The sequence below is a fragment of the Hibiscus syriacus genome, unplaced genomic scaffold (genome assembly GCF_006381635.1).
Source record: "Hibiscus syriacus cultivar Baekdansim isolate YM2019G1 unplaced genomic scaffold, ASM638163v2 tig00015072_pilon, whole genome shotgun sequence".
Lineage (NCBI taxonomy): Eukaryota > Viridiplantae > Streptophyta > Magnoliopsida > Malvales > Malvaceae > Hibiscus > Hibiscus syriacus.
Window position 1 is genome coordinate 1 of NW_024062341.1, and position 26,483 is coordinate 26,483.

At 35.8% G+C, this 26,483-nt stretch overlaps 5 protein-coding genes across 15 annotated transcripts; 2 read left to right on the forward strand and 3 right to left on the reverse strand.

Moving 5' to 3' along the window:
* Nucleotides 1-6,034: 6,034 nt before the first annotated feature.
* On the forward strand, nt 6,035-21,717 carry LOC120207581 (calcium-dependent protein kinase 26). Of its 7 annotated transcripts, none has more exons than XM_039207009.1 (8): nt 6,035-6,051; nt 6,361-7,224; nt 7,591-7,734; nt 7,827-7,979; nt 8,060-8,175; nt 8,446-8,613; nt 8,916-9,140; nt 9,414-9,536. In XM_039207009.1, the coding sequence occupies exons 2-8, from the start codon at nt 6,474-6,476 to the stop codon at nt 9,534-9,536; spliced, it is 1,680 nt and encodes a 559-aa protein (XP_039062940.1). In that variant the 5' UTR covers nt 6,035-6,051; nt 6,361-6,473. The 7 variants fall into 7 exon arrangements, 5 of the variants coding, with proteins under 5 accessions (XP_039062940.1, XP_039062939.1, XP_039062941.1 ...); XM_039207008.1 differs by lacking the exon at nt 6,035-6,051 and adding an exon at nt 6,129-6,144; XR_005524224.1 differs by lacking the exon at nt 6,035-6,051 and adding an exon at nt 9,687-10,126 and having other exon boundaries at nt 6,474-7,224; nt 9,414-9,594.
* On the reverse strand, nt 10,709-11,537 carry LOC120207584. The gene has a single exon (XM_039207013.1). It carries the CDS (start codon nt 11,385-11,387, stop codon nt 10,950-10,952), a length of 438 nt encoding a protein of 145 aa, XP_039062944.1. The 5' UTR covers nt 11,388-11,537; the 3' UTR covers nt 10,709-10,949.
* LOC120207585 lies at nt 11,884-23,837 on the reverse strand. Of its 4 annotated transcripts, none has more exons than XM_039207017.1 (3): nt 23,827-23,837; nt 13,280-13,496; nt 11,884-12,247 (listed from the first exon to the last, which is right to left on the reverse strand). In XM_039207017.1, the coding sequence occupies exons 2-3, from the start codon at nt 13,457-13,459 to the stop codon at nt 12,074-12,076; spliced, it is 354 nt and encodes a 117-aa protein (XP_039062948.1). In that variant the 5' UTR covers nt 13,460-13,496; nt 23,827-23,837; the 3' UTR covers nt 11,884-12,073. The 4 variants fall into 4 exon arrangements, with proteins under 4 accessions (XP_039062948.1, XP_039062945.1, XP_039062946.1 ...); XM_039207014.1 differs by lacking the exon at nt 23,827-23,837 and adding an exon at nt 13,647-13,782 and having other exon boundaries at nt 13,280-13,499; XM_039207015.1 differs by lacking the exon at nt 23,827-23,837 and adding an exon at nt 13,647-13,768.
* LOC120207583 (aminoacylase-1-like) lies at nt 14,203-16,829 on the reverse strand. The gene is made up of 5 exons (XM_039207012.1): nt 16,191-16,829; nt 15,840-16,102; nt 15,295-15,432; nt 14,790-15,029; nt 14,203-14,432 (listed from the first exon to the last, which is right to left on the reverse strand). Exons 1-5 carry the CDS (start codon nt 16,792-16,794, stop codon nt 14,319-14,321), a joined length of 1,359 nt encoding a protein of 452 aa, XP_039062943.1. The 5' UTR covers nt 16,795-16,829; the 3' UTR covers nt 14,203-14,318.
* On the forward strand, nt 17,916-25,717 carry LOC120207580 (brefeldin A-inhibited guanine nucleotide-exchange protein 1-like). 2 transcript variants are annotated; one of them, XM_039207005.1, is made up of 11 exons: nt 17,916-19,016; nt 19,275-19,592; nt 20,128-20,461; nt 20,712-21,137; nt 21,413-21,705; nt 22,168-22,441; nt 22,793-23,295; nt 23,410-23,731; nt 23,819-24,179; nt 24,315-24,976; nt 25,056-25,717. In XM_039207005.1, exons 1-11 carry the CDS (start codon nt 17,968-17,970, stop codon nt 25,662-25,664), a joined length of 5,151 nt encoding a protein of 1,716 aa, XP_039062936.1. In that variant the 5' UTR covers nt 17,916-17,967; the 3' UTR covers nt 25,665-25,717. The 2 variants fall into 2 exon arrangements, with proteins under 2 accessions (XP_039062936.1, XP_039062935.1); XM_039207004.1 differs by lacking the exon at nt 17,916-19,016 and having other exon boundaries at nt 19,415-19,592; nt 20,118-20,461; nt 25,056-25,714.
* The last annotated feature ends 766 nt before the right edge of the window (nt 25,718-26,483 follow it).

Sequence of the window (26,483 nt, forward strand, 5' to 3'; positions counted from 1 at the left end):
CCTCCAACACCAAGTCCCTCAACTAGCAAAGCCATCTCACCTGTTCATCTAAATAATTCAGTACCATCCACAAGACGTGTCATTATTCATCATATGCAGCCCATGGCGACCAAAGACTAATAGCCTTTGAGATGCACACATGAACTCATAAACAAAAACACAAACTTAAAAAGATTGACTGGAGTTGAACCAACCCGAAACATCTTCCCTGCCACGTATCATTTGCAAAACCTTCTTTGCCTCATTCATTCGACCTTTGCCTACAAGCCATCTTGGTGATTCAGGCATGAAGAATACAGTTAACACAAAATATATGAGGGAGGGAACAGAAAGAACCCCAAGCATCAATCTCCAATTCGGTAATGCTGTAAACGACATTCCAAAAACCATGCAATATGAAAGAAACATTCCAATGTAACCACAAAACAAGGGAAGAGTATTCAAGAGTCCCCTTATTTCTGATGGTGCAGTCTCAGATATATATATTGGGACCACAGTTACGGCCAAACCGATTCCTATTCCATCCAAAAGTCTCGCCAAAAGTAGGACATTAATGTTGGGAGACCATAACATTACGATACCACTAAGAAAATAAAGCATAGATGATATGATTAACAAGGGACGACGGCCTAGCCAGTCTGCCAAGTTTCCCGAGCCAATAGTAATGCATGTGGCTCCAATAAGAGACATTGCTACAAGCAGGCCTTCTATAGTCGGTTGACTATCCAGTTCAAACTCTTTCTTTATGTACATAACAGCACCTACAGCATGAAACACGAAGAGGATAACTAATTAAATGAATCTAAAAAAGTGATAGCCATATCACAACATGCTTCTCCATAGATCTTTGGCATATATGAAAGTGAGCATTTGTTTTGGTAAATTACAAATTTGGGGAAAGGGGTGGAATTTGAACCCTGGAAAATGATCATTTTAGCCCAAAAAGACTGAAATTTACATATATTCGACTGCATACATACATACATGCGTCTATATATATGTATTAGAGTAAATTACCAGCCATTGTAGCACTATCCCATCCTTGCAATAAGTTGCCAATAGTTGCTGTAACAGCTACAAGCACAGATCCAATCATTTTCACAGAACAAAATTTCCAATCCTCTCAATAAATCAACCCTGAAAATTAAACAAAACAATCCACATCATGAATCAAAATATTCAAAATATATACCATGAAAACCAATATGAAAACAAACAAAATGAACAAAAATCAAAGACACTAAAAACCCAAATGTCCAGATCCAATGTGAAACAAAACATGAGGATAATTTCGGCTAGGAAAGCACAGACAGATGTGGAATCACAAAGATAAGAGAAATGGCCAAATGTCCAATCATTTTTATTTACTTTACACAATAACGATAAAAACAACGATATGCCAAATAGAGAAGCCATGGAGGGAGATGACCCCATTAACCTTTTTGCAACTTTCACGTATCCGAATGCAGATATCGATCACTCTGTAAAGGTAAATGGTGTAGCATTCCACTCTATGGTCTCGTCAAAACGGCGATCAAACAGAAATACCCATCAACCAAAAATGCAAAATTAGCTCTCCAGTCCTTTCAAGTTTCTTGCTTTGTTCGAAGAGAATTGTGGGTATGATTGCATGGCTCCAAAAGGATGCCATTAATGATCATTGTAGATCCGAATCATCTGGGTATTTTCTGTTTTCAACTTTTATGTAAACTTGACCACGTATAAGATCGTTTCACGTATAAACTCTGCCTTCAAGTCCCATTCCTTGAGTCTACAATTTTGATATATTACTCCTAATTTTATTTTAGATAAAGTATATAAAGGGTCACCATACCACGTGATATATTTTTTTTGTCATAAAATTTTAAAATTTATAAAATAATCATTAACTTATAAAATAATCATTAACTTATAAAATAAATTTATTAAAATATTATAAAATAACCATTTCACGTTATGAAATAATCTATTTAGCTTGGACTGTTTCAAAATTTTATACTCTTAATCTAACCTTACAATAAGTTCTTAATTATGTCTCCTACAAATTTGGTGTTTATGAATAATCCAATGTTGTAGTTCATCAAAACAGGCTGGCGTTGAATGATAATGTATATATACATGTACGTAGACATAACTACTTAAACCAAAAATCTCTAAACATAATAATAATTGTTTTAGCCATCGAGACCACTTAAACATATCAACACTGTTTTTTTTTTACAAATATTAAATCTAATCCTAATAGAAAGGAAAATGAAACTCTAAAGAAAAAAAAGAATATTTCTAACGGATCGAGATTTTATAACCTAAAAAATATAAAAAAATAAAAACCAACAATTTAATCGACCAACAAACATGATTATTCTATTTTTTTTAGTTGAGGATACTTTTCTACTTAGCTACATGTCCGACCATTATTATTATTATTTTTAACTATACATATGTCGGACCATAATTTATGTTTGACCAATTCTATGAATGTACTGTTATAAATAAAATAGGCTATGGAAAATACAGAGAAGGTTAAAAATATACCCAAAATTAAATTTCACAAGTTTATAATGGAATGAGATATAATGAGACATAATTTATTTTTGATATTTTAATTTTTAATAATCTTATCTTCATGTTACGATTTTTTCTGTATTTTTATGACATGGTTTTTTCTTGCCATTCGGCGTATTTCTGGTCTTTTTATCGTTCGTTTATCTTATTTTTAGGGTTGGATTCGACATCGCCTCGACTAATCAAGACACACTTATTTGTCATCCTGCTAATCTTCCATGTTTAGACTTTCGGATTGAATTTGGATACGCGGTTGCATTCGTTGATAGTTTTCTCACACCGTTCTAATCTGATTTGTAGTTTGTCGGTGCTCTTCCAGTAGTTTAATCACTTTTGTTCGTTTGTCGATACAATCATATACATTCGTATCTATCTTTTGTTTAAGTTATTTGGTTGGATTTTTAACATTTTCCTTATATGATCCTTATACGATCTCAAATTGTTGATTTTTTGTATCATTAGTTATATGAAAAAGCCCTGATTATATGTTTAGTTTACTATTATGATTGTAAACTTTTATTTTAATTTTGGATATTTATTCTATATAATAAAACTAGCAATTTCTAATTAAATAGTAATAATAATTTATGTTTAAATTTATTACTATTAATTATAATAATATTTTCTTCGATATATTAATATAAATTATTATTTTCAAATGCAATATAACTCATCGTGACAGATGTTATTATCCTTAAGTGGCTGTAATGATTAATGTTGCAGTGACACATCTTTGTTGGTTTAATTAATTAAAAATATTTAGAGAATATAAAAACCCTTAATTATTGTTAATAAAATTATTAATTAATAATTAAAAAGATAAAATCATGTTCATGTTCACGTGCATCTCTCATTTTAATTAACTCCACTGTTAGATTCTGTTCCAAAATCACGTTCTCAGATCCCATTCATCCAATAAGACTACTTGTAAAAAGAACCTTCAAATTTATTTATTTATAGGGTAAAATACAAATTTCAGTACCCAGCTTTCTTCTCACTCCTTTTTTGGTCATTAAAATTTTAAATTTACTTATTGAATTTTCAATTTACTCCTATTTTTGTCACTCAGGCATTAAATCAGATATTAAAGGATGATATGGCATTCGTGTGTGCTTATGTGGACTATTTTTGTTGAGATGGCATTCACATATCATCCATGTCATTTCTCCTTTTGTTATCCTTTTCCTCCTAAGATAAAAGTTTTGCAATTTCATCCATATGTCATTGTTGGCGTTGCAATTATCATTCTTCGACATCTTTTTTCGACCACTCAAGACATCGACAAACTCATCTTATCATCTCTTACCACTCCATCACTTGTTCATTTTACCCACAGTTGATATTTGAAAGAAGATGTTCCGTCATCAAAAAAATAAAAAAATTGAAAACTAGTTTTTTTTTATAAAAAAACAAAAAAACAGATAAAATTTTGGGGTAATTTATGATTTTAAAAACAAAAATGTCCGGACTTAACACTCTGATTGAACAAAATAGGGGAATATAAAGTTAAGTGAGTAAATAATTTTTTAAACTTTAGTGACCAAAATAACAGTGATAAGAGAGTTGAGTGATGAAATTTGTAGTTTATCCTTGTTTATATATTTGAAAAAACAAATAGAATTTGGATCTCCGCCGCTGCTAAGTTTTCCAGGGAAGCTTTAAGAAAAAAAAACTAAAATAATAAAAAGAAATGTAGACTTTAAAAATAAAATAAAAATATATTACTCTATCATGTGTATATATATATATAGCATTAATCCACTAGATGCCCCCAAACTATAGCATATGCTTTAAATTAATTCTTATGCTTCAAGAATGTTATAATTAAAATTTTAAATTAAAATCAAATTCTTTGATTAAAGCATATTTAAAACAAGTAGATTAAGCGTGAATCAAACGATTTTAGTAGTTAAAAGATTTATTGTTATCCCTTGAGGTTTCGAGTTTCAACACTACGTATGAGCATCTATTGTTAAATGGTAAGAAATCTTTAAACAAATACTATGTTCCATTCACCCCAGATTTACATATAAAAAATTGTTTACATCTTCGTTTCTTTTAACATTTTAGATCCAAACCTTCCGTTGTTCGTGTAAATATAAATCTCTTTAAAATTTTATTCATATATTTAGGTGCGAAATTAGAAAATTTTCTTTGGAGAGATCAAAACTAAATCATGAAGTTTTAGATAGTCTAAATAAAATTTTATAGCGCATTAGGTTATAAGTTTCAATATTCGAAAGGAAGTGACTGGTTTTTTCCTTTGGGTCAAAATGTAATTTCACAATACATTATTTTAAAATTTTTTCATTTCTTAGGAACTTAGATTGTAATTTTACCATTTTTGATGGGTCTATGCCTGTTTTAAATATGCTTCATGTTAGATCTGTATCGAAATTGTGATACGGTATTGACATTTTGACAACTCAATTAGAATGTTTTTATGTTCTTAATTCGTTAAATAGTTTCAGTGGTAAAAGAAATATTGATATTCTTGGAGGTTTTAAATTCAAGCAACGATATTTACAGGATATATATATATATATATATATTGTCAATAGATTAATTTTTTTTTGAACATATATTACATTTTAACCACTCCGTCAATAAAAAAAATGTATGTATGTTCTTGGACCGATTTAAAAATCTTTATCATTATTTTAAGGATAGTGTTGAGGAATTAGCCATATATTTACAACACAAAAGGTGAACGAGTAAAACAAAAAGGGTAATATAGTCAAAGTAAAAGTTGGTATGAACGGGTAAACGGCATAATTGAAATGTCAAATCTGCTTGTAAGTTGCTAGTTATAAAATTTGCTACATTTGACAAAAACGACCTTGGAACACATGTCGTAAACCCACCAACCATTTCCCCTGCGTGTACAACACGCTCCAATCAAATAAGTGTAAACTCCAATGTTGTCGTGATTCTCCAAACTCTGAGAGAAAAGGTTAACAGTGAGCATCAATGGTATTATCTTGCAGTTAATTAACTAATATTTTTTGTCTAATTCTTAATTCTTAGCTATTTTATTATATAGCCACATGTACTTGATTTATTATTTCGAATTTAATATTATTAAAAACTTATTATTACATAGATAATCTTTTCAATTTAGTTTTCTTTATTCACAATACTAAAATTTAAACCCTAAATATTATTTAAAAAAACATAATGTTTCATTGGATCCTTTGGTTTTATCGATTTAAATTTCCAAAATCAAAAATCAAACTTACTAAAATAGGACTAAACTATCAATTTGTAAAATAGAGGCATGGAATTCAGAATTAAACCTACATTTATTTTATTGCGCCGATTGGCGATATTTCTCTGGTAATAATAAGAAAAAGAAAGCCGCGTTTTTAGCGAAAGAAAGAGGAAAGAGAGGAGGATAGTTAGCTGGTCAGCACTCAGCAAGCACGATGGTTCTCAGAAACAGTACACACCATAAATAACTACAAAAAACCACACATCTAAATTCAAACATTTATAGAACACCCAACACACAGCTGCTGCTTATATTCATCATCTTTACATTTTCTTCAATAATCTAATAAATTTCCCCTCCAAACTCTGGTACTTGTTCTTTCTCTCCCTTATCTTGTATTGATATTGCTATGTATGTTTAGATTTTCTGACAGTTTGATTTTTTTTTTTGCTTTGGAAAAGTTGCTGACTTTGTTTTCTTTACTTACCTTTTTGGTTGATTGCAAATCAGTTAAGAGTTTTATGTTCTTCTTTTCTTTTTAATTTTGATGCTCTGATCTGATATGGGTTTCTTTTGATGCTTAGATTTCTGGGTTTTGCTTGAAAAAATTCCGGGAATTATTAAAAGTTTGTGAACTGATTGATGAGATATCATTGGATGAGGAAAGCAGTGTTGTGGGGGGAATATTGATTGTTTCATGGGCAATACGTGCCGTGGATCTTTCAAGGGGAAGCTTTATTCTTCGAACCGCACCGCCGCCAAGACTTCTTCCGGCCGATCGAATTCCACCGATTATTCCCCTTCGACTGTAAACTCTCAACAGCTTATTGCCCAAGAATTCTCCAAAGAAACCACCAAAAAGGACCCCAATTTGCCTCTCATTAGCCCCACCAACAAGAAAGACAACAGCAACATGAGACGAGGTATCGATCAACAGGCTTACTATGTTTTAGGTCACAAGACTCCCAACATCCGCGACCTTTACACTTTGGGTCGTAAGCTAGGACAAGGACAGTTTGGGACTACTTACCTTTGTACCGAGATCACCACGGGCGTCGAGTATGCCTGTAAGTCGATATCCAAAAGGAAGTTGATCTCCAAAGAGGATGTCGAGGATGTTCGGAGGGAGATTCAGATAATGCACCATTTGGCTGGTCATAAGAACATTGTGACGATTAAAGGTGCATACGAGGATACTTTGTATGTGCATATCGTTATGGAGCTTTGCTCTGGAGGTGAATTGTTCGACCGTATTATCCAGAGAGGGCATTACTCTGAGAGGAAGGCGGCTGAATTGACTAAGATCATTGTTGGGGTTGTCGAGGCTTGTCATTCGCTCGGGGTTATGCATAGAGATTTGAAGCCTGAGAATTTCTTGTTGGTTAACAAAGATGATGATTTCTCTCTCAAGGCCATTGATTTTGGACTCTCTGTCTTCTTTAAACCAGGTAAGGAACTAAATGTTGCAACATAAGTAGCTTGAGGCTGGAGCATACATCAAGTAGTCAATGGAGAATAATTTTTTTGACACATTTAATCCGCTATGTGTTCCTCGTTTTGTAGGTCAATTACTCGATCTTGTTTAAACCCAATTCATATCCTGAACATTTAAACTGTACGCCTACTACCTTATCGGATTTATGTTATGATTGCCTATTAAAGTGTGACAGCACAGCACACATTTGTAATAATTGAAGAGCCAAAATTTCTTATTTTAGTGAGTCACATAGTAACTTGGACCCTTTTAGAATATAATGAAACCGATTTATTCTCGAATCAAGTTGATTGACATAATCTGTGGTTTACTATGTTAGACCAAGTTTTTACCGATGTGGTTGGAAGCCCATATTATGTTGCTCCTGAAGTACTCCTCAAGCATTATGGACCAGAAGCCGACGTATGGACTGCAGGAGTTATACTCTATATATTGCTAAGTGGAGTGCCTCCATTTTGGGCAGGTATTTATAATGTTCTATGGTTATGCTATGCACCTTAATGAGTTTTTAAGTGATTCTTATACTTACAACCATTTTTTCTGTCTTCCCTTCAGAAACACAGCAAGGGATATTTGATGCAGTGTTAAAAGGACATATTGACTTCGATTCAGACCCATGGCCCTTGATATCTGATAGTGCAAAGAACTTAATTCGAAAGATGTTATGCTCTCAACCTTCAGAGCGGCTGACTGCTCACGAAGTATTATGTATGTTATACGTACTGCCTTTCTGTTATTATCTAAGCCGGAGACCAAATTGTGATATCTTTGCCTTTTGTATTGTTTAGGTCATCCTTGGATTTGTGAAAATGGGGTTGCTCCTGACAGGGCACTGGATCCAGCTGTACTTTCTCGCCTCAAACAATTCTCGGCAATGAATAAACTAAAGAAGATGGCTTTACGGGTAAGATTCTCGAGTTGTGTATGTTCACGACATGTGTATCAGTCTGCACATTGTGAGAGAAGAAACAGGATGCATACGTATAAGAAGGATCCTGTCTTTGAAGGCCTCATAGCTGTTTGTCATTAAACAAACAATGCATGATTTTGTTCTCGAATATTTCTTCGCCTCGGTCTAGCATGTCTTTTCATTATATAGTCTTAGAGTCTAGTCTAAAGCACATTGGAACTTCATGTTGGATTTATACATTCTCTGCCCTTTTTCTACTATCAGGTGATAGCTGAAAGTCTCTCCGAGGAAGAGATTGCTGGTCTGAGAGAAATGTTTACGTCTATGGATACTGATAACAGTGGTGCAATCACATTTGATGAACTCAAAGCTGGATTACGAAGATATGGCTCTACCTTGAAAGATACAGAGATAAGGGACCTTATGGATGCAGTAAGTGTGTTTTGAAGCAGATAGCTAAATATTCGTTTCATTTTCCTTTTATCTTATTTTTCATCATCTTGCACCTTTTTGACTCGTTCATTCGTTTATTTTCTTTTTCTCTAATCATCTTATATGTGTTCATGAATTTGTGAGGGATGCGGCATTCTTGTTCCCTCGTGTTTGTGGATATATATTTTGTACAAGGTTGACAACAGCATAAACAACTTATATTGTTGCACCGCTTGTTACGTTATTTCCTGTATTAATTGCATGTTTGCACCCTAATCATCTTAGTTTATTTGTGTTCTCAGGCTGATGTTGACAATAGTGGGACCATTGATTATGGAGAATTTATAGCTGCAACAGTTCACCTTAACAAACTAGAGCGTGAGGAGCATCTCGTTGCAGCATTCCGATACTTTGATAAGGATGGAAGTGGCTATATTACTGTCGATGAGCTTCAGCAAGCTTGTACTGAGCACAACATGACAGATGTTTTGCTTGAGGATATAATTAGAGAAGTTGATCAAGATAATGTAAGTCGTCTTACCTTGATGACCTGATGTTAACAATATTCTCGAGCTAGTTGTTCTCTGATATGATTGAGCATGGTTCTGCTAATAACATACAATGTCAAATCCCTTATCGCAGTCTCACTGTTTATGGTTCCTAAATATAAGCATGAGACATAGCTGTTGGGTTTGTGCTAGCGCATCCTCGATCCTCACTGCATGTTCCCTCAGTTCGAATATTTCTTTTTTCGTTCATTTGATGATTAAGTTTTGATTACTACTGCTTCTCTTTTTCAGGATGGAAGAATTGATTATGGTGAATTTGTTGCAATGATGCAAAAAGGCAATGCAGGAATTGGTCGACGAACCATGCGAAACAGTGTGAATATAAGCATGAGAGATGCCCCCGGTGCTCTATGATTTCCAGTCACGCCCATCATGTATAGGTATCTTCTGTCTAGCTTCCTAGATCTGGATAGTTGAACCACAAGTAAAAATTGGATTAAAGGGACATTTCATCTCACTTCTAACCTCGAAATCGGGATGGTCTGTAATGGTGCAATTCTAAAGACCCTTGCGCCGGAATAACAATAATTGAAAAACTCCGATATTGATGTATTGGTGTTTGCATTTTCATTAAAAGGGATCGGAAGAGACTTCTGCACCCATTTTTGTTTAGTCTTCCTCGAATTATATGGTACTGACATCTACTTATACGCAGATTGTACAGCCAACCCAGACGATGAAGATCAGCAACAAAGCATTCGGGAAACGGCTCTGGTTCCGCGAATGCTTCAGGACTTTGCCGGCAAAGAAAACGGTTGATGGCTATTGGTTTATGAATGGCATAGTTTTGTAAACTTGAGGAGTGTTTAAGTGTTAAAGTTATTCAAATTACGATGTCATTAGTCATGCCTTTATTTGATTTTTTTTGAAGGATTTGCAGATAATAGTGTCTTTAAATTGATAGATATGTTGATTTCGTCCTTCATAATTATATATTTCTAGCATGATTCACGTGTTCTACAAATTAATATTTTCTACATCAAAGTCACTTTCTTGCAATTTCTCCAATGATACGACTTTAAATTAAATTTTCGATTCATACTTAAACTTAATTGTGTTGTCCTTAAATATTTGAAATGTATTCCTTAAACCAACGCTATACATCAAATTCGTCGGTAATACGAGGGATTCACGTGACAATAGCTCCTTGTGGAAACAAAATTACAGCTTTATTAGTGACAAAAAGCATGGGATCCATATTTATGCACCGACACTGATTCAAAGCGGCACTGGTAACCCCACTTGGTTACTTAGAGGATGCTTTGGCCTGGCTAAGAAGGTTTGTAAGCTCATCTCATCATGCGCTAGCCTGGAAACTACAATTCTTGTCCATGCAATATTTGCACCGACGTTCATAGAGAAAGCGACGCAATGTGTAATTTCTGTACAATAACTCTATACAATTTACACCTTTCAATTACAAAATTCAACATTTAATTTGCTTAAATATATAATGGAGTTGAAATATTTAGAATCAGATACAAATAAATAAATAAATTTTACATTACACTACAGACGTATCATACTTTTACAATTGAAACCTTTTATCGTAGCTAATATATGTTCCCAATACAGTGGATTCATTGGCATCCATGGCCAAGCAATATCACTTTATATAACAGAACATTTGCATTATATATTGTAAACAAATTAATGAAAGCTTAAATCAAAGAAGCAATGAAGCTTTATTGAAGGTGGTGGAATTCAAATTCCCCAAGATTCAACCACAGGTATAACTCTTTCCATCATCGAAATTCTTGGAGTAATCTAGAGATTGTACCTGCAAGTTTGCGGGAGGCTATCTCTATGATCAGATCCCACGAGTTTTCTCATCTCAGATCTGACTTTGTAAAAGATATGCCTCCAGCTGCCTTTGTTGTGGAACCCAAGGATCCTGGTTTCTTCTTCGTTCATCTCGATGTCTTTAGCAAACATAGGTTTTTTGGGAAGGACCCAAGACCAGCCCCAGTCCCACCATTTTTTAATCGAGCTACCGGCGTATTCTCCCATGGAAGACAAAGATTTCGACCTGGGGAATGTACAGGATTTCTCCGGTGAAGAGGTGGGATGTAATTTGAGGGACAGAGCGGAGAGCCGCCTTCGTAGCCGCCCTGCGCCGGAGGCTGCTGGGAGGTGGTCTTTGGATTCGGTTTGCGAGACTGGCAGTGAAGTGTTCTTTTGGAAGCTTTGAGTGATGGAGCTCATGGTTGCTGGTCTATGGCGAGAAACAAGATGGTTAGAGAGATTTGGCGACGACCGGTAATGGTGGCGTTGCTGCCAGAAGTAAGAAGAGAGGGAAAAGGAGAATAAGAGGTGAAATGTTAGTGTTCACAGCTCCATTACAGCCTGCTTTTATTCCTTTTTTCCAAGAGAAAATTTGGATTGTGAAAGTCGGTGGTGAATGCGTTATACCAGCTAGATCAGGGCCGGGCCTCCCGGTCCGACTTGGGTTGGGTTAAAAATAATAAACTTGGTCAAATCCATAAGCTATAATGATAAAAAAAATCCTAATATTTAATTCAATATTCATTTTTGTTTTAGATGCTTTAGCCCTAATATTTTTATTTTGGGAAAAAATGAGAAAAATTTATAGGAAAAAAAACATTGAGATTTCTATTTTATAAGTATATACAAATATCTTTTCTTTTTTAAATTCTTTGTTTTTGATCAAATGTCTATTCCGTGTTGAGACAAATCCATTTTGGTTGATCAAAAACAATTTTCTCATTTTGAAATTGAACATGAACCGGACACTGTCAATAGGATGTGTCTGAAAGCAAACCTACATATGTATATAATTACCAAAGCAAATGAAATGAATTAAGATTCTAAGAAACCAAACTGTCTGCATCAAATCTAGGAAAAGACATCAAAGCTTCTTCATCGAAGCCTTATTTCTTCGCCTTTGCGAACCTGAGGCATCGGTATTTTTCGCCGCTTACGGTGATCTCCAACGCCCCATCTTGGTTATCTTGATTCGATGCTGTTCCCATCAAAACACTTTTCTCTTTTTCGAGGTTTTCTTTTTCCACCTTCAGCCTAGCCTCCTGTCGGGCAATCTCTGCCTGAGAGATAAAAATTAATGTTCTGATGACCAAAAATAGTCGAGCAACAGCAGGACACACAAGTATGATGTATCAATCACATCGGTTTAAATAATTCATGTGCATACTAAACAGATTGGAAATTCCATTAAACCAGAGAGACCATACATCTACTGATAATCGAACCACGACGGGTTTGGATTAGAATTGTCTAACTCAATCACGATTGCATTTAATCACTCCCGTGCATAATAAAAGTATTAGAGACAACCTTAAAACAGTGTCTGTATTTCTACGGATAATTTTAGAATTGGGACCAAGTCATTCATAGAAGAACTACCACTTCGATTCGAGTATTAAATGAAGATAAATGCATGCCAAAAGCCTATGAAGAGACAGTTAATACTTGAAATGACTAAATATAGAAGAAGAAACACTAACAACAATAATTTCATTAGCAAATCAGCAGATCAGTAACATGTCCTGATAAAGGAGTTATGATACTTGGACTCAAATATGAGTGTCTGATACAAATACGTGTTTGACACAAACTTATTTGAAACTCTGAGGTTTTGTATCACATCCCCATATCCACGTCCACGGACATGGTGTCGGACATGAAAACTTCAACAACATAGAAAAGGAAGAAACCGGGTCGCCATCGGACGGCATGACTCATAATCAAGACATTGGATGCTCATATGCATTTGTCATCATCATTTTGGCAGGCTGAAAGCAGATACATTTTCAACAGATGTGAATGGACCTATTTCTACAAATCATTGCTTCCAATGCATATAGGGATGGCTTTGGCTAACATAAGCCGAGAAATTGAGCAAATTAGACATTCATTAAGAACTAATTCATAAAAATAACAAACATCCATTATTCAGAACCCTAAATTCAAGATAAACGAAAAACACCCAGTCGTCAAATACCCTCTTCAATCTCCATGAACTTTGGAAAAGTTTAAAAACAGTTGTAAAGCAGGGTAATCAATAAACCAAAATCCCCCCCCCCTTTTTCAATAAGCAAAGGAAGAAGAAATCTGACCTCACGGCGAGATAGTTCGGCCTTCCAGGCGGCTTCACGCTCGGCGACTTCACGCTCGCGTTCCTCGATGTAACTTTGCATCTCTCTCTCCTTCATTATTCGGTCTTGTATGTCGGCTTCCAACGCCTCTTTCAGCTCCTCCACGAACTTATCGACCACCGACTTAATCCTCAGCGACATCTTTGTAAAATTTCAAGTGAACCAGATAACTGTTAAACTACCGCCAAATCAAATTTCAGTTCGAATGAATAACCTTTCGTCCTATTATGTACAACGGATACTTTCCATTCTTTTTTTCTTGCAAGTAATGAATTGAGAGAGCCCAATAGAATGAGAAACAAGAGAACAAAAGGCAAAGGTATTTCACCGTATCAAGGCAAGGCAAGGTATTGGTAATCGGCTAATCGCCGAAAAATAACTTTTTTTCTTTTCTTTTCTTTTGGGAACAAAAATGAAATAAAATGCGTGAACAAAGAAGAAACCAAATTCCCAACCTTTTGATCGTCTTATGGTTCAGGCCCGCTTTGGAGCCTCATCTTTTCTCAGCCCACCATTGATGACCTTGAAAACGCTGCGTTTTATGACGGAATCAAGAAATTTTTATTCGTGGATCAAAGAAAAATTTATAATTTTTAGGAAGCAGAAGTTAAAAACTTCATGTTAAAATCCAAATAGAGTATACTGAAAACACACTGATCAAAATTTGAACACGTGTATGCTTATCACCTAAACAACTTAAATCTGTTATGTCAAAAAAAAAAACTCTTCAAAATTTAATGATACTAAATGCTTTAAAACACATCAAATCTAAGTTTTCAATGTAATAAGTATAAACATGCTTAAAATTTGATTTACATGTTTTAAATATGTTGCACATTAAATTTGAGATGATATTTGACGCTCAAATTGACAAAGGATTTGATTGATATGATATTAATACTTTGAGGACTGAAAAAAAAAACACAAATTGCTTTCCTTGCTATTTATACATTACGAGGAGATACCCCAATCTCCACTCCGCTTACGGTATGCTGGTACCTTACAACTCGTCTCGTGAATCTTCGTGTCTTCTGGGTGGGATATATGACGCATAAGCTTTAATTACAGACACGTATACATCAATTCCTCGCAAGTACTCGGCATGGTTTAGAAACTGCAATAACACGGTACAAGATTTACAGTCAGATCACATGCGAGCACAGAAACTAGGATCAAACATTTAGGAGGGAGTAAATTACTTTACATCAAAAGAAGAAGGGTCTATTAAATATTTAAATCTAAAAATTGAAAAGAAAAAGGGTCTTATTTGACTAATATTTTAAGTGAAAAGGACCTAAAATGCTATTATACAAAAAAAAATTGGGTTTCCAGAATCCTAATTTGCTATGAGTACTGTCTAAAACATATTCCACTAAGTTCTTTAGTTCTTCAGGAGGAGGATCACTAAGCAAAGGGGCACAAATATGCAAGAATGCACATTAACATATGACAATAATCATACAATACATACCTCGTTATGGTCATGAAGCAAAATGGGAGTGTTAGCCATAGGCGAGAAACCAATAGCATGCAGGCCTACTAGTCGAAAATTACGAGCATCTGTCGAGGCAGGAAATATCTCGGGCTTTCCTATTTTTCCATTTGTTTTCATGATAGCTTCTTCCAACAGAGCCCACCATGGATTAGAGCTGTCAGTTGCTGTCACAAGTGGCCTTCCCTGGTCATCATGCGGAATTCCCTTTCCCCTAAACTGCCAACAAAGATGATCAGTTCAAAAAGGCAATGGAAAGCTACTTTGTGACTCATGATCTCAAAGTGATGCACAAGTCTCAGTTTGGGCGTTCAATGTCATTCGATGATTCTAATGGAACAAGCAGGGGAAAGATTGGAACTGTAACATGTCAACATACTAATTCCACCATTGTATGACTGTGAAATATGATTGCAATTGTCGTGCTTTTATCATATTACCAAATACAACTTGTTTTCAGAAAGAAATGTTTCAACATCTCTACCTCAAATGACATGTTTCGTGAAGTAGGAGCCCATTCCTCTGCTATCCGTTTCTCCAACGACTCTAGATTAGCCATTGGTGGTATTCGGATATCAAAACCAGCCTCTGCTTCCGAAGGCTGCAAATTCATGACAAAACCCTGGCGGGCAAACAACATGAAAGATATGAGAGGCTGGAATCAAGGCATCACTAGTTTCTATTGATTTGAAGAATATATGTGCATCGATTTCGGTGTGGCAACAAATAAATGTAGTTGAAAAGATAAGAACACATATAATCTCTAATGATCAACTCTAAACACTTCTAACAAGCAAATAAAATTTTCCAACTGTTAGAATTCAGTTATGCTCCAATAAAACTCATGAAAAACAGCTTCAATATTTCATCCATGCCTAGCAGGATGCCTCATCTTAGGCCTTGCAAAGTCTGCATATTATGTCTTTGCTTTAAAGAGTCATTTGCTAATATCTATGATATGTAGTTCGACATTACTCATACTCGGATGCAAGTTCTTCCAGTTCCATCAAAAGAATTCAAGAAACTTACCGTCGGGGAAGGCGTGCCGGCCTTCAGAAAGGCCATATTAACCGAGATAACTTCGCCTTCCGCCTTCAAACCTGTCTTCACCAAATCGAACTGTGAAGCCCGGAATCTCCTGATACTCTCAATGCTCTTAAAAAGGTTCTCCATGGCACTATCCTCATAAAGCTTGGCTCCATGTCCGGGTGCTCCAGTCGACTTTATCACCAGCATCCATGGAGCCCTCTCCCCATAGAATAGCCTATAATTCTCATTAGGGGAAGCCAACCCTGTTTCTCAAAAAACCACATATTTATCCAACAATCGCAAATAAGCTTTCACAAACACAAAAAAAGGGTTAAAATCTTCTTACTTCACCTTCATCAAGCGCTATACCGACATTCATATCCTTGAATACATCAGAGGAAGCAAGCTTCTGAGCACCAGCAAGGCCACCAATCTCCTCATCGGGAACAAACGACAAGTAAAGAGATCGTTTTGGGCGAAACCCAGAAATGTTCAACTTACGAACAGCCTCTATATACTGCATCCCGACGCATTTCATATCCTGGGAGCCTCGAGCAAAGATATTGCCTTCTTCATCGATGTGGGCACCGAAAGGAGGATAAACCCACTTTGAACTTTCAGAGGGGACAACGTCGGTGTGAGAGTTGAGGAGGATAGAGGGAAGAGAAGGGTCTGAGCCTGGCCATTTGAGGAGAACGATTGGCTTGCCTTTGACAAATTCGAGGACTTGGGATTCTAGGGAAATGGAATTGGCTTGGGCTAAGAGGAATTGGGTTGATTTTTGGTAGTCCGGGGATGGTTGGGAAGTGTTGATTTGGAGGTATTGTTGGAATCTTGAGATGATTTTGGATTTTTCGTCTTGGATTGGCGGCGTTTTTGAATTTGTGAGGAGTGGGAGTAGAAGTAAAGAATGGGACAATAGATGAAGAAGATTGAAACCTCGAGGTGTATCCATTGAAGAATTCTTGAAACCGCGAGCTCGAGGTGTCCCATCTATATTCTATACCTATCTTACAATTTTAATACATTTCTTAATTATATTTTTTTAAATTATAACTATTTTTTTAATTCTTATAATACATATGTATAATGTTACAATTCACTCTAATATTTGATAAAATGGCTTCTTTTAATTTATTTTTTTCAATATTTTGACTTTCAATATTTTATTTTATGATAAAATATTTATTGATTGGTTGAAAATTATTAATTGACTAATAATAAATACGTGTCACTGGTGTGATATTATGATGTGTTTAGAGTGACAACACTACACATGTCATATGTAAAAAATATTGACATTACATACGTCAAAAAATGATGTCAGAACACATGTCACTTGTCAAAATAATAATGATATGATATTACATATAAAAAATAGTGATACGACATTAACGTGTTGAAAGAGATGATATGACATATATAACATGTTGAAAGAGATGATGGGTCAGTGATAAGCATCAATTGTTTCATTCAATTAACGATTTTCATTCAATAATAAACTATTTTATACTAAAATAAAGCATTCTCACAGAAAAATTAGAAAATAAAGTAATTATTTAAATAAATATTAGTATTTTTTATGTTATACTAAATTTATAATTTAATTTCAACTCTATTCTTTTAAATTTTGATTCGATTGATATCGTTTTTTTAGGTTATTTTACATCGTTGTTATTACAACATATTATACTGAATTGAGAAATTTATTGATTTGGGTAATTTACACCGTATTTAGTGTAAAAATATATAAAATCAACGTAAATGATAAAATTAAATTATAAAAGGAAAAAAATATATAGTTAAAAATAAACGTAAGAGGTAGTGGAGATAGAGAGAAGGTGAGTAATTAATTAGCCATAAAACCCGATCGATTAAACACGCATGTATCGGCTCAGGCAAATCAAATTCCAACATATCTGGAGAAGAATTAGTCATTGTCCAAATTAAAAGAACAAAAAAAGCTCATTCTTCCATTCCATCACTCTCTCTTCTTCTCCTTTAATCTGTAATATTTGATTTCCATCTCAAAATTGTCTAATGAATTCGCGTTACAATTAACACTCAGATCAAAGCATAATTAATCAAATAAAGGTGATGTTCGTTACAGAAGCGACGTGAAAAAACAATGTTAGCTTCCCAAACGCTCGGAGGACCGTCGCGGTGCGGCCGTGTGCTAGGCCCGCCGCTCGACAAGATCATCAAGAACTCCGCGTGGCGGAAACACACTCATCTCGTTTCCTCATGCAAATCCTCACTAGACAAGCTCGAGACCCTCTCCGACACCGGATTGTCCGATCCTACGTCTCCGCTGCTTGGCATTTCGTCTGCCGACGCCAACTTCGTCCTCAACCCGATCCAACTCGCCTTAGAAACAAATTACGCCAAAGTCGCCGAGCCAGCCCTCGAATGCACCTTCAAATTGTTCTCATTCGGCCTATTTCGCGGCGAGATCCATAACAACGTATCCAATCCGATCCTGTACAAGATCGTCGAAGGTGTTTGCACAGTCGGCGGCATCGGCGAGGAATCGCTCGACCTCGCGGTATTACGAGTTTTGCTTGCCGCCATCCGATGCCCTTGCGTTTTGGTCCGTGGTGAATGCTTGATTAACGTCGTTAGGACTTGTTATAACATATATTTACGCGGTTTAAGCGGGACTAATCAGATCTGTGCTAAGTCCGTTCTAGCGCAGATTATACTAATTGTATTCACCCGAGCGGAGGAAGATTCCATTGATGTTCCGATCAAAACGGTGTTTGTTAGTGAGCTTTTAGAGTTCAGTGATAAGACTTTAAATGAAGGGAGTTCGATTTATCATTGCCAGAATTTTGTTAGCGAGGTTATGAATGCTAGTGAAGGGGTTCCGGATTTGAAGCTTTCGCAGCCATGTAAGGATCAGGAGTTGCAAAATGTGGAGCTTAAGGTGTCAAAATGGGAGGAGGTGGAGGAGATTGGGGAGGAAGAGACGAAGGAAGGGGCGGAATCGGGTTCTACTGGGATTAGTAAAATTAGGGAGGACGGTTTTCTTGTTTTTAAGAATTTATGTAAATTGTCGATGAAGTTTTCATCTCAGGAGAATGATGATCAGATCCTTTTGAGAGGGAAGACGCTGTCTTTGGAGCTGCTCAAGGTTGTTATGGATAATGGGGGTTCCATTTGGCGCTCGAATGTGAGGCAAGCCATTTTATACTTTTTTCACGTTGGGTTCTGATTTTATATAGTGAATAGTCATGATCGTTTGCACGTTGCCATATTACTCTGGGCTTTATTGGATTTCTTTTTCTCACGGTTGTTGGCCTGCTAGCACAACCGTTGTTGTATGTCATGGACATCATCATCTTGGGTTGTGTGTCATGTAGTATTGTAGTAACTCCTTTTTTCTGAAGTCTCCAGTTAAATAATCCTAATGTATTATGTGATACAAAATTGCAGGTTTCATAATGCAATTAAGCAGTTTCTCTGCTTATCGTTGTTAAAGAACAGTGCATTGTCAGCGATGACCATTTTCCAGCTCCAGTCTTCTATTTTTATGAGCTTATTAACGAAATATAGAACAGGGTTGAAAGATGAAATTGGAATATTCTTTCCCATGCTCGTCCTCCGAGTTCTGGAGAATGTTCTACAGCCAAGTTTTGTACAGAAAATGACAGTCCTTAACCTAATGGAAAAGATTGCTGCAGATTCACAGATTATCGTTGATATATTTGTGAACTATGACTGCGATGTGGATTCACCAAACATATTTGAAAGGTATTCCCCCTACCCCCAATAATTGTTCATTCTTGTGTTTGACATGACTGCTGCTTTCATGTCATATTTTCTAGGTAAGTATTCAATGATCATTTTGTGAAATCCTATATGAATTTGAAAACTTTTCACAATTTTTCTGCAAAAGGTCAGTCAACATGGGAATTAACTCTAGCACCAATATTATTTGATGTTCCCATTGCATGCTTCAGCTTCATTTTTAATGTAAAATTTAAATTCACGTTCTTTTCTTCCTCAATAACACACTTCAGAAACTTGTTTAAAAAATCTCGTTATCAGTTCATATGTGAAATCATCCATAAATGTGAAACCTATTATGTTCTCTCAAATTTTACACAAAGATGGTAGCCTACTGAAGAACTAACACAAGAACCTGTCATTTAGTGTTGTTCTCGGAGCGTGCTTTAGGATCTCTTCTATGTATTTTGTTTTCTTGAAAATCTATTCTTTATTTCTTAATGTGTTGCACTTAATAAAAATGTATTAAAACTCTTATAATTCCATCAGATATTTGCAGGATTGTCAACGGCCTTCTGAAAACAGCTCTAGGACCGCCACCTGCTTCAACCACAACCTTGTCTCCAGTCCAGGATATTACTTTCCGGCATGAATCAATGAAGTGTTTGGTTAGCATCATTAAGTCAATGGGAATTTGGATGGACCAAAAGCTGGCAGTAGGTGATTCTGTCTTGCGTAAGAGCTTCAAGAGTGACACTTCGTTAGAACGCTTTTCGAATCTGACTGCAGAAGATGGAACGGTCCCTGATTATGAGTTGCAGCAAGAAATGAATTCTGAATTGTCAAATGCTGCTACACTTGAGCAACGGCGGGCTTACAAGATTGAACTTCAGGTTAGTTGATGCTTTGTGTTGGAATCGAGCATGACTGTCTTCACGTGCAACATAATCATTTAGCATCCAAACTTTCGGGGAGGCTGCTTTAATATATCACGAGGATTTGCCATACTATTATTCAGTTCTACTCTCTCACGTTTTTTTTATAAAAAACTCCCACGTTTTTTTATATAGCTTAATATATGCTCAGTTTCTCCTTTTCTTCACAAGCTTGGTTTTAATGATGGATTTACTGGGTTATATGCAGAAAGGTGTCTCGTTGTTTAACAGGAAGCCATCTAAAGGCATTGAGTTTCTTATAAACACCAAAAAGGTTGGCAACTCTCCGGAGGAGGTGTCTTCTTTTCTGAAGAATAACACTTCTGGGCTGAATGAAACAATGATTGGTGATTATCTGGGTGAAAGGGAGGAATTTGCTTTGAAAGTCATGCATGCTTATGTAGATTCATTTGATTTCAAATCTATGGATTTTGGTGAAGCAATAAGGTTCTTCCTACAAGGCTTCAGGTTACCAGGTGAAGCGCAGAAAATTGACCGCATCATGGAAAAGTTTGCTGAGCGCTATTGTAAATGCAATCCTAACTCATTTACTAGTGCAGATACTGCATACGTACTGGCATATTCTGTCATAATGCTCAACACTGATGCCCATAATAGCATGGTCAAGGAGAAGGTTTGTTTCTTAGACCTTGGTTTGTTTCTTTTGCACATTATCAAATTGTGACCTTTTGCTTACATGCTTGCATATATATGTACTCGTTTTTTTAAGAACCCCTTCATGATTTATATTGGGGCTTGTAAACTATTCTGGTGCTTTATATTCTCATGTCAATAATATGGAACACCTCCCTGTACTCTTGCGAATTATATTCGTAAATATACATTGATCAAATTTACAAGTGCTTTGGTTCTGTTCTTATTTCTGTTTTATATTGCGTCTGTACTCAGATGACCAAGTCTGATTTCATTCGAAACAACCGAGGAATAGATGATGGCAAGGATTTACCTGAGGAGTATCTTGGTGCTCTTTATGATCAGATTGTGAAAAATGAAATTAAGATGAATGCTAATTCTTCCGTTCCTCAAAGCATGCAGGCGAACAGCTTAAACAAGTTACTGGGTTTGGACGGTATACTCAATTTGGTCAGTTGGAAGCAAGCCGACGAAAAGGCATTGGGTGCAAACGGGCTTCTTATTAGACAAATCCAAGAGCAGTTTAAGGCGAAGTCAGGAAAATCAGAGTAAGTTTTAATCTAATACATTTTTTTCGATGGTCAGTAGGACAAGGAATAGTAGATGTTCGACACTTGTATAAATCAAAATTATGTCTTGAATCGTAGTCTCAATTCAATAGTTTTGACAGTGTTCCTTCTTTATACCATTAGTCTGTGAGCTTCAGATGAGTTTTTCACATGTTTTTATATACGAGTAGAAATGTTATAATACATTTTCTGCAGGCCACAGGTTATTATATAAGTCGGTTGGGAATGAATTCATTTGATTTTTGTTTCTTGTCTGGCATAAAATTTGATAAGAGAACAACATGCATCATTAAACAAAGAGGACTTGGTTCTTGTACCTTTCTCAATATACAATATCCATCCTCCTGTTTTAAATTGATTTCTTTTTTCATCTTGCATCCCTAATTTTCCCAGTTGACATACATGATGTTTGGTTACCCTTTTGTTTCTTTGCTGTTGCAGCTCTGTGTATCATTCTGTTTCAGATGTAGCAATCTTGAGGTTTATGGTGGAGGTCTGCTGGGGACCCATGCTGGCTGCATTCAGTGTCACTCTTGACCAGAGTGACGATAGAATTGCTACCACCCAATGCTTACAGGGCTTTCGACATGCTGTTCATGTAACTGCAGTAATGGGAATGCAGACACAGAGAGATGCTTTTGTCACATCAACGGCAAAGTTCACCTTTCTCCATTGTGCTGCCGACATGAAACAAAAGAATGTTGATGCTGTAAAAGTGAGTAGTTTTTTCTTTTATTTTCTTTTTTGCACATAATAACAAAGAATCAAATCTTTCCCCTGGTTTTCTTATAAGCTATATCACGCGAAAGAGTTAGAATTGCAGCATCTCAATAATTTTCATGTTCCTTATTCTTCGCTTTTGCTTTGCCGTGGAACATCACTCGGAGTAGAACCAATTAGCAAATTGTGTTGGTTGAATAATAGAAGTCTTCCAATTTTTGTTAGTAGAGTAGATTTGAGAAACGCATCAAATTTTGTTAGCAATATTTGCATGTGTATAGTGGAAGTTTCTTTCTTTGATGTGTACATTTTATATTCTCACTTTTTGAAACATTTTACAATATAGGCAATAATTTCTATTGCCATTGAAGATGGTAACCATCTTCAGGAAGCCTGGGAGCATATATTGACATGCCTGTCCAGAATTGAGCATTTGCAACTGTTGGGGGGAGAAGGTACTCCAACTGATACATCTATTTTATCTGTGCCTACCACTGAAACCGATGAAAAGTTTCCAAAACCTGCTGTTTTTCAATCTCTGAAGAGAAAAGGATCACTCCAGAATCCAGCTGTAATGGCAGTTGTCCGAGGAGGTTCATATGATAGTACCGCTGGAGTCAACAGTTCGGGACTTGTAACTCAAGAGCAGATTAATCACTTCATTGCAAACTTAAATTTATTGGAACAGATAGGAAGTACCGAGTTGAACCATGTTTTCGTACATAGCCAAAGATTAAACAGTGAAGCCATAGTGGCATTTGTGAAGGCACTTTGCAAAGTTTCAATAACAGAGTTGCAGTCTCCAACAGAACCTCGTGTGTTTAGCCTCACAAAACTCGTTGAAATAGCGTAATATTCTTGAATCATTTTCTAAAAGAAAATTCCATAGCATGCTAGTTCTAATAGTATCTCCGTCCTTTGTGTGCCTATGGAGAATGCTTACTATAGAATGTTATGTTGCAGGCATTACAATATGAACCGCATCAGATTAGTTTGGTTTCGAATATGGAATGTTCTCTCTGATTTCTTTGTTTCAGTTGGCCTGTCTGAGAATTTATCAGTAGCAATATTTGTGATGGATTCATTGCGGCAGCTTGCTATGAAATTCTTAGAACGCGAGGAGCTGGCAAATTACAATTTCCAGAATGAATTTTTGAGGCCATTTGTGATTGTTATGCAAAAAAGCAACTCTGTAGAAATAAGGGAATTGATAGCTCGATATGTTTCTCAGATGGTACTTAGCCGCTTCAGTAGTGTGAAATCTGGATGGAAAAGTGTCTTTATGGTATGCTAATGGCTTGTATATGATTTCCATTGTCATGCAACTCCTACAGCTTTTCTTTTCACACTAGTTTGTCTTTTTTTTTCTCAGGTGTTCACAGCTGCTGCTGTGGATGAGCGGAAGTATATCGTCCTGATAGCTTTCGAGACCATGGAAAAAATAGTTCGAGAATACTTTCATCATGTAAGAGAGACAGATGCTGCCACTTTTACCGACTGTGTAAGATGTCTCATCAAGTTCACAAATAGCAGGTTTGACAGTGATGTTAGCCTTAATGCTATTTCGTTTCTCCGGCTTTGTGCTGTCAAACTTGCCGAGGGAGGGCTTGTTTGCGCAGATAAGAGCTCCGATGACGGTTCATACATTTCAGTTGCAACTAAGAACAATTCCGATCTACAAAATTTTGCTGATATGGATGTCCAGGCATCCTTTTGGATTCCTTTGCTATTAGGTAACCTGCTAGTTTATTTACTCGCACGGTTGCACCCTATAAATTCGTTCACACTTCCATGAATACTAGTAGAACTAGTTCTTCAACATGTGTATGTTGCTATTTTAAGTTAGAATTTTGATATGTGGTTTCCAGGTTTATCGGAACTAACATCGGACTCGAGGTTAGCTATCCGAAAAAGTTCCTTGGAAGTACTTTTCAAGGTCCTGAAGGATCATGGTCATCTTTTCTCACGAACATTCTGGATTGGTGTTTTTAACTCTGCTGTTCTCCCCATATTTAATGGTGCATCTCCTGTAACACTGGGTTCACCGACTTCGAAATCTCCTCATTCCAATGGAAGTCCATGGGACCTAGAAACTATTGCCACGGCAACACAGAGTCTTGTAGATCTATTTATAAGTTTTTACGATGTATTGAGATCCCAACTACCAAACCTGGTTTCTGTACTGGCAGGATACTTAAAGAGTTCAATACAGGGCCCTGCAAGCACCGGGGTCATGGCAATGTACCTTTTAACGGTAGAGTTAGGAAGCAGACTTTCGAAAGACGAATGGCATGGAATCCTTCTAGCCATAAAAGAAGCAGCCTCAGCGACATTGCCCTGGTTTATGAAGATTTTGAGAACCATGGATGGCATCAAGTTGCCCGAGAATTCTGGATCCTCTACTACTACTGAAACAAGTTCCGAGCAAGGATTGTCCAAGGATGACGTGGAGGAAGATAATCTGCAAACTGCAGCTTACGTGATCTCGAAAATGAAGAGTTATATTGCGGTCCAGCTGCTCATCATGCAGGTTCTCCCATCACAAAGCCTCTATTCTTGCATATGCTAATTATGACATGATCATATTTGTTTGGACCTCATCATTTCAGGTCATAACCGATATGTACAAAACGAACTTATACTTCCTGGCATCTGCCAATGTAAATGTCATCGTCGAGACATTTTCTTCCATTACATCACATGCTCAGCAACTGAACTCGGAGACCGCCCTGCAAAAGAAAATCAAGAAGATATGCTCGGCATTGGAGATCTCCGAACCGCCTGTGGTCCACTTCGAGAGCGAGGCTTATCAAAACTACCTCAACTTCCTCCAAGATCTAGTCAAGAACAATCCATCCGCCTCTAGGGACATGAACCTAAGATCACTAGTGGCAGTGTGTGAAAAGATATTGCTGATATACCTCAGCTGTACCGATTACAACTACGCGGCGGATAAGAAATTGGTCGAGATGCCGGTAACTCATTGGATTCTCCCATTGGGAATAGCCAGAAAGGAGAAAATGGCAGCTAGAACGCCTCTGCTCGTGTCGGCATTGAAGGCCTTGAGTTGTTTGGAGAGGGATTCATGCAGAAATTACATTGCAGATATCTTTCATCTGTTGGTGGATCTGGTCCGAAGCGAGCATGGCTCCACCGAAGTTCAACATGCTCTAAGCAACATTTTCCAGGCATGTATAGGCCCAATAATAATGCAATAAGTTCATTATGCTACATAATCTTGCATTTTCTTTTATCTGCCATTATCACAATTTTGACCATTATAACCCAAGATACACTTCTATATTTATTTACCACGTCCTGATTATATAATTTGAATTTTTCTTCAACTTTATTTTTTTAATTAATTTAACTTTTTCTTTTAACTTATTAAATCTAAACCGTTTATATGATAAATATATAAACATATTAAAAAATTTATCTATCTATTTTAAATACATACTCCATATTTTAAAGCTTTAAGTAATGATAAACAAACAATTTTTATAAAAAAAGGTATGCTTGAAAAGAATTTTTCAACCCAAATGCAAAAAATTTATAAACTTTTGAGACATTTATAGCTTTAACCTTTCATTGCTATCCTATGGTGTATGTGTTTTTCTTATATATAGTTTATAAACTTCTAGTTAAGACATAATTGTATGATTAATAAATTATTTATTAGTTTAAATATATTTTCATGTTAATTTTTTAGACAAAAAACATTTGAAATTTTATATATTTGTATAGAAACGTACAATTATTAAAATGAATTAGTTTTTTTAAATAATATGTTTATCTATTTTTATCATAATTTAAGTTGTTATATTTTATATAATAACATTAGAGAATTAATAGATCATTTAAACGTATAACTTTAACTTTATAACATTATATTTAAAAACTTACACCAGACACAATATATATATATATATATATAATTCTCATTTTCATTAGATAAAATAGAGAATTAATTGAAAATAAATATAAAACAAGATATTTTAATAATTATCATTAAATGTATAAAGATCAATTATATT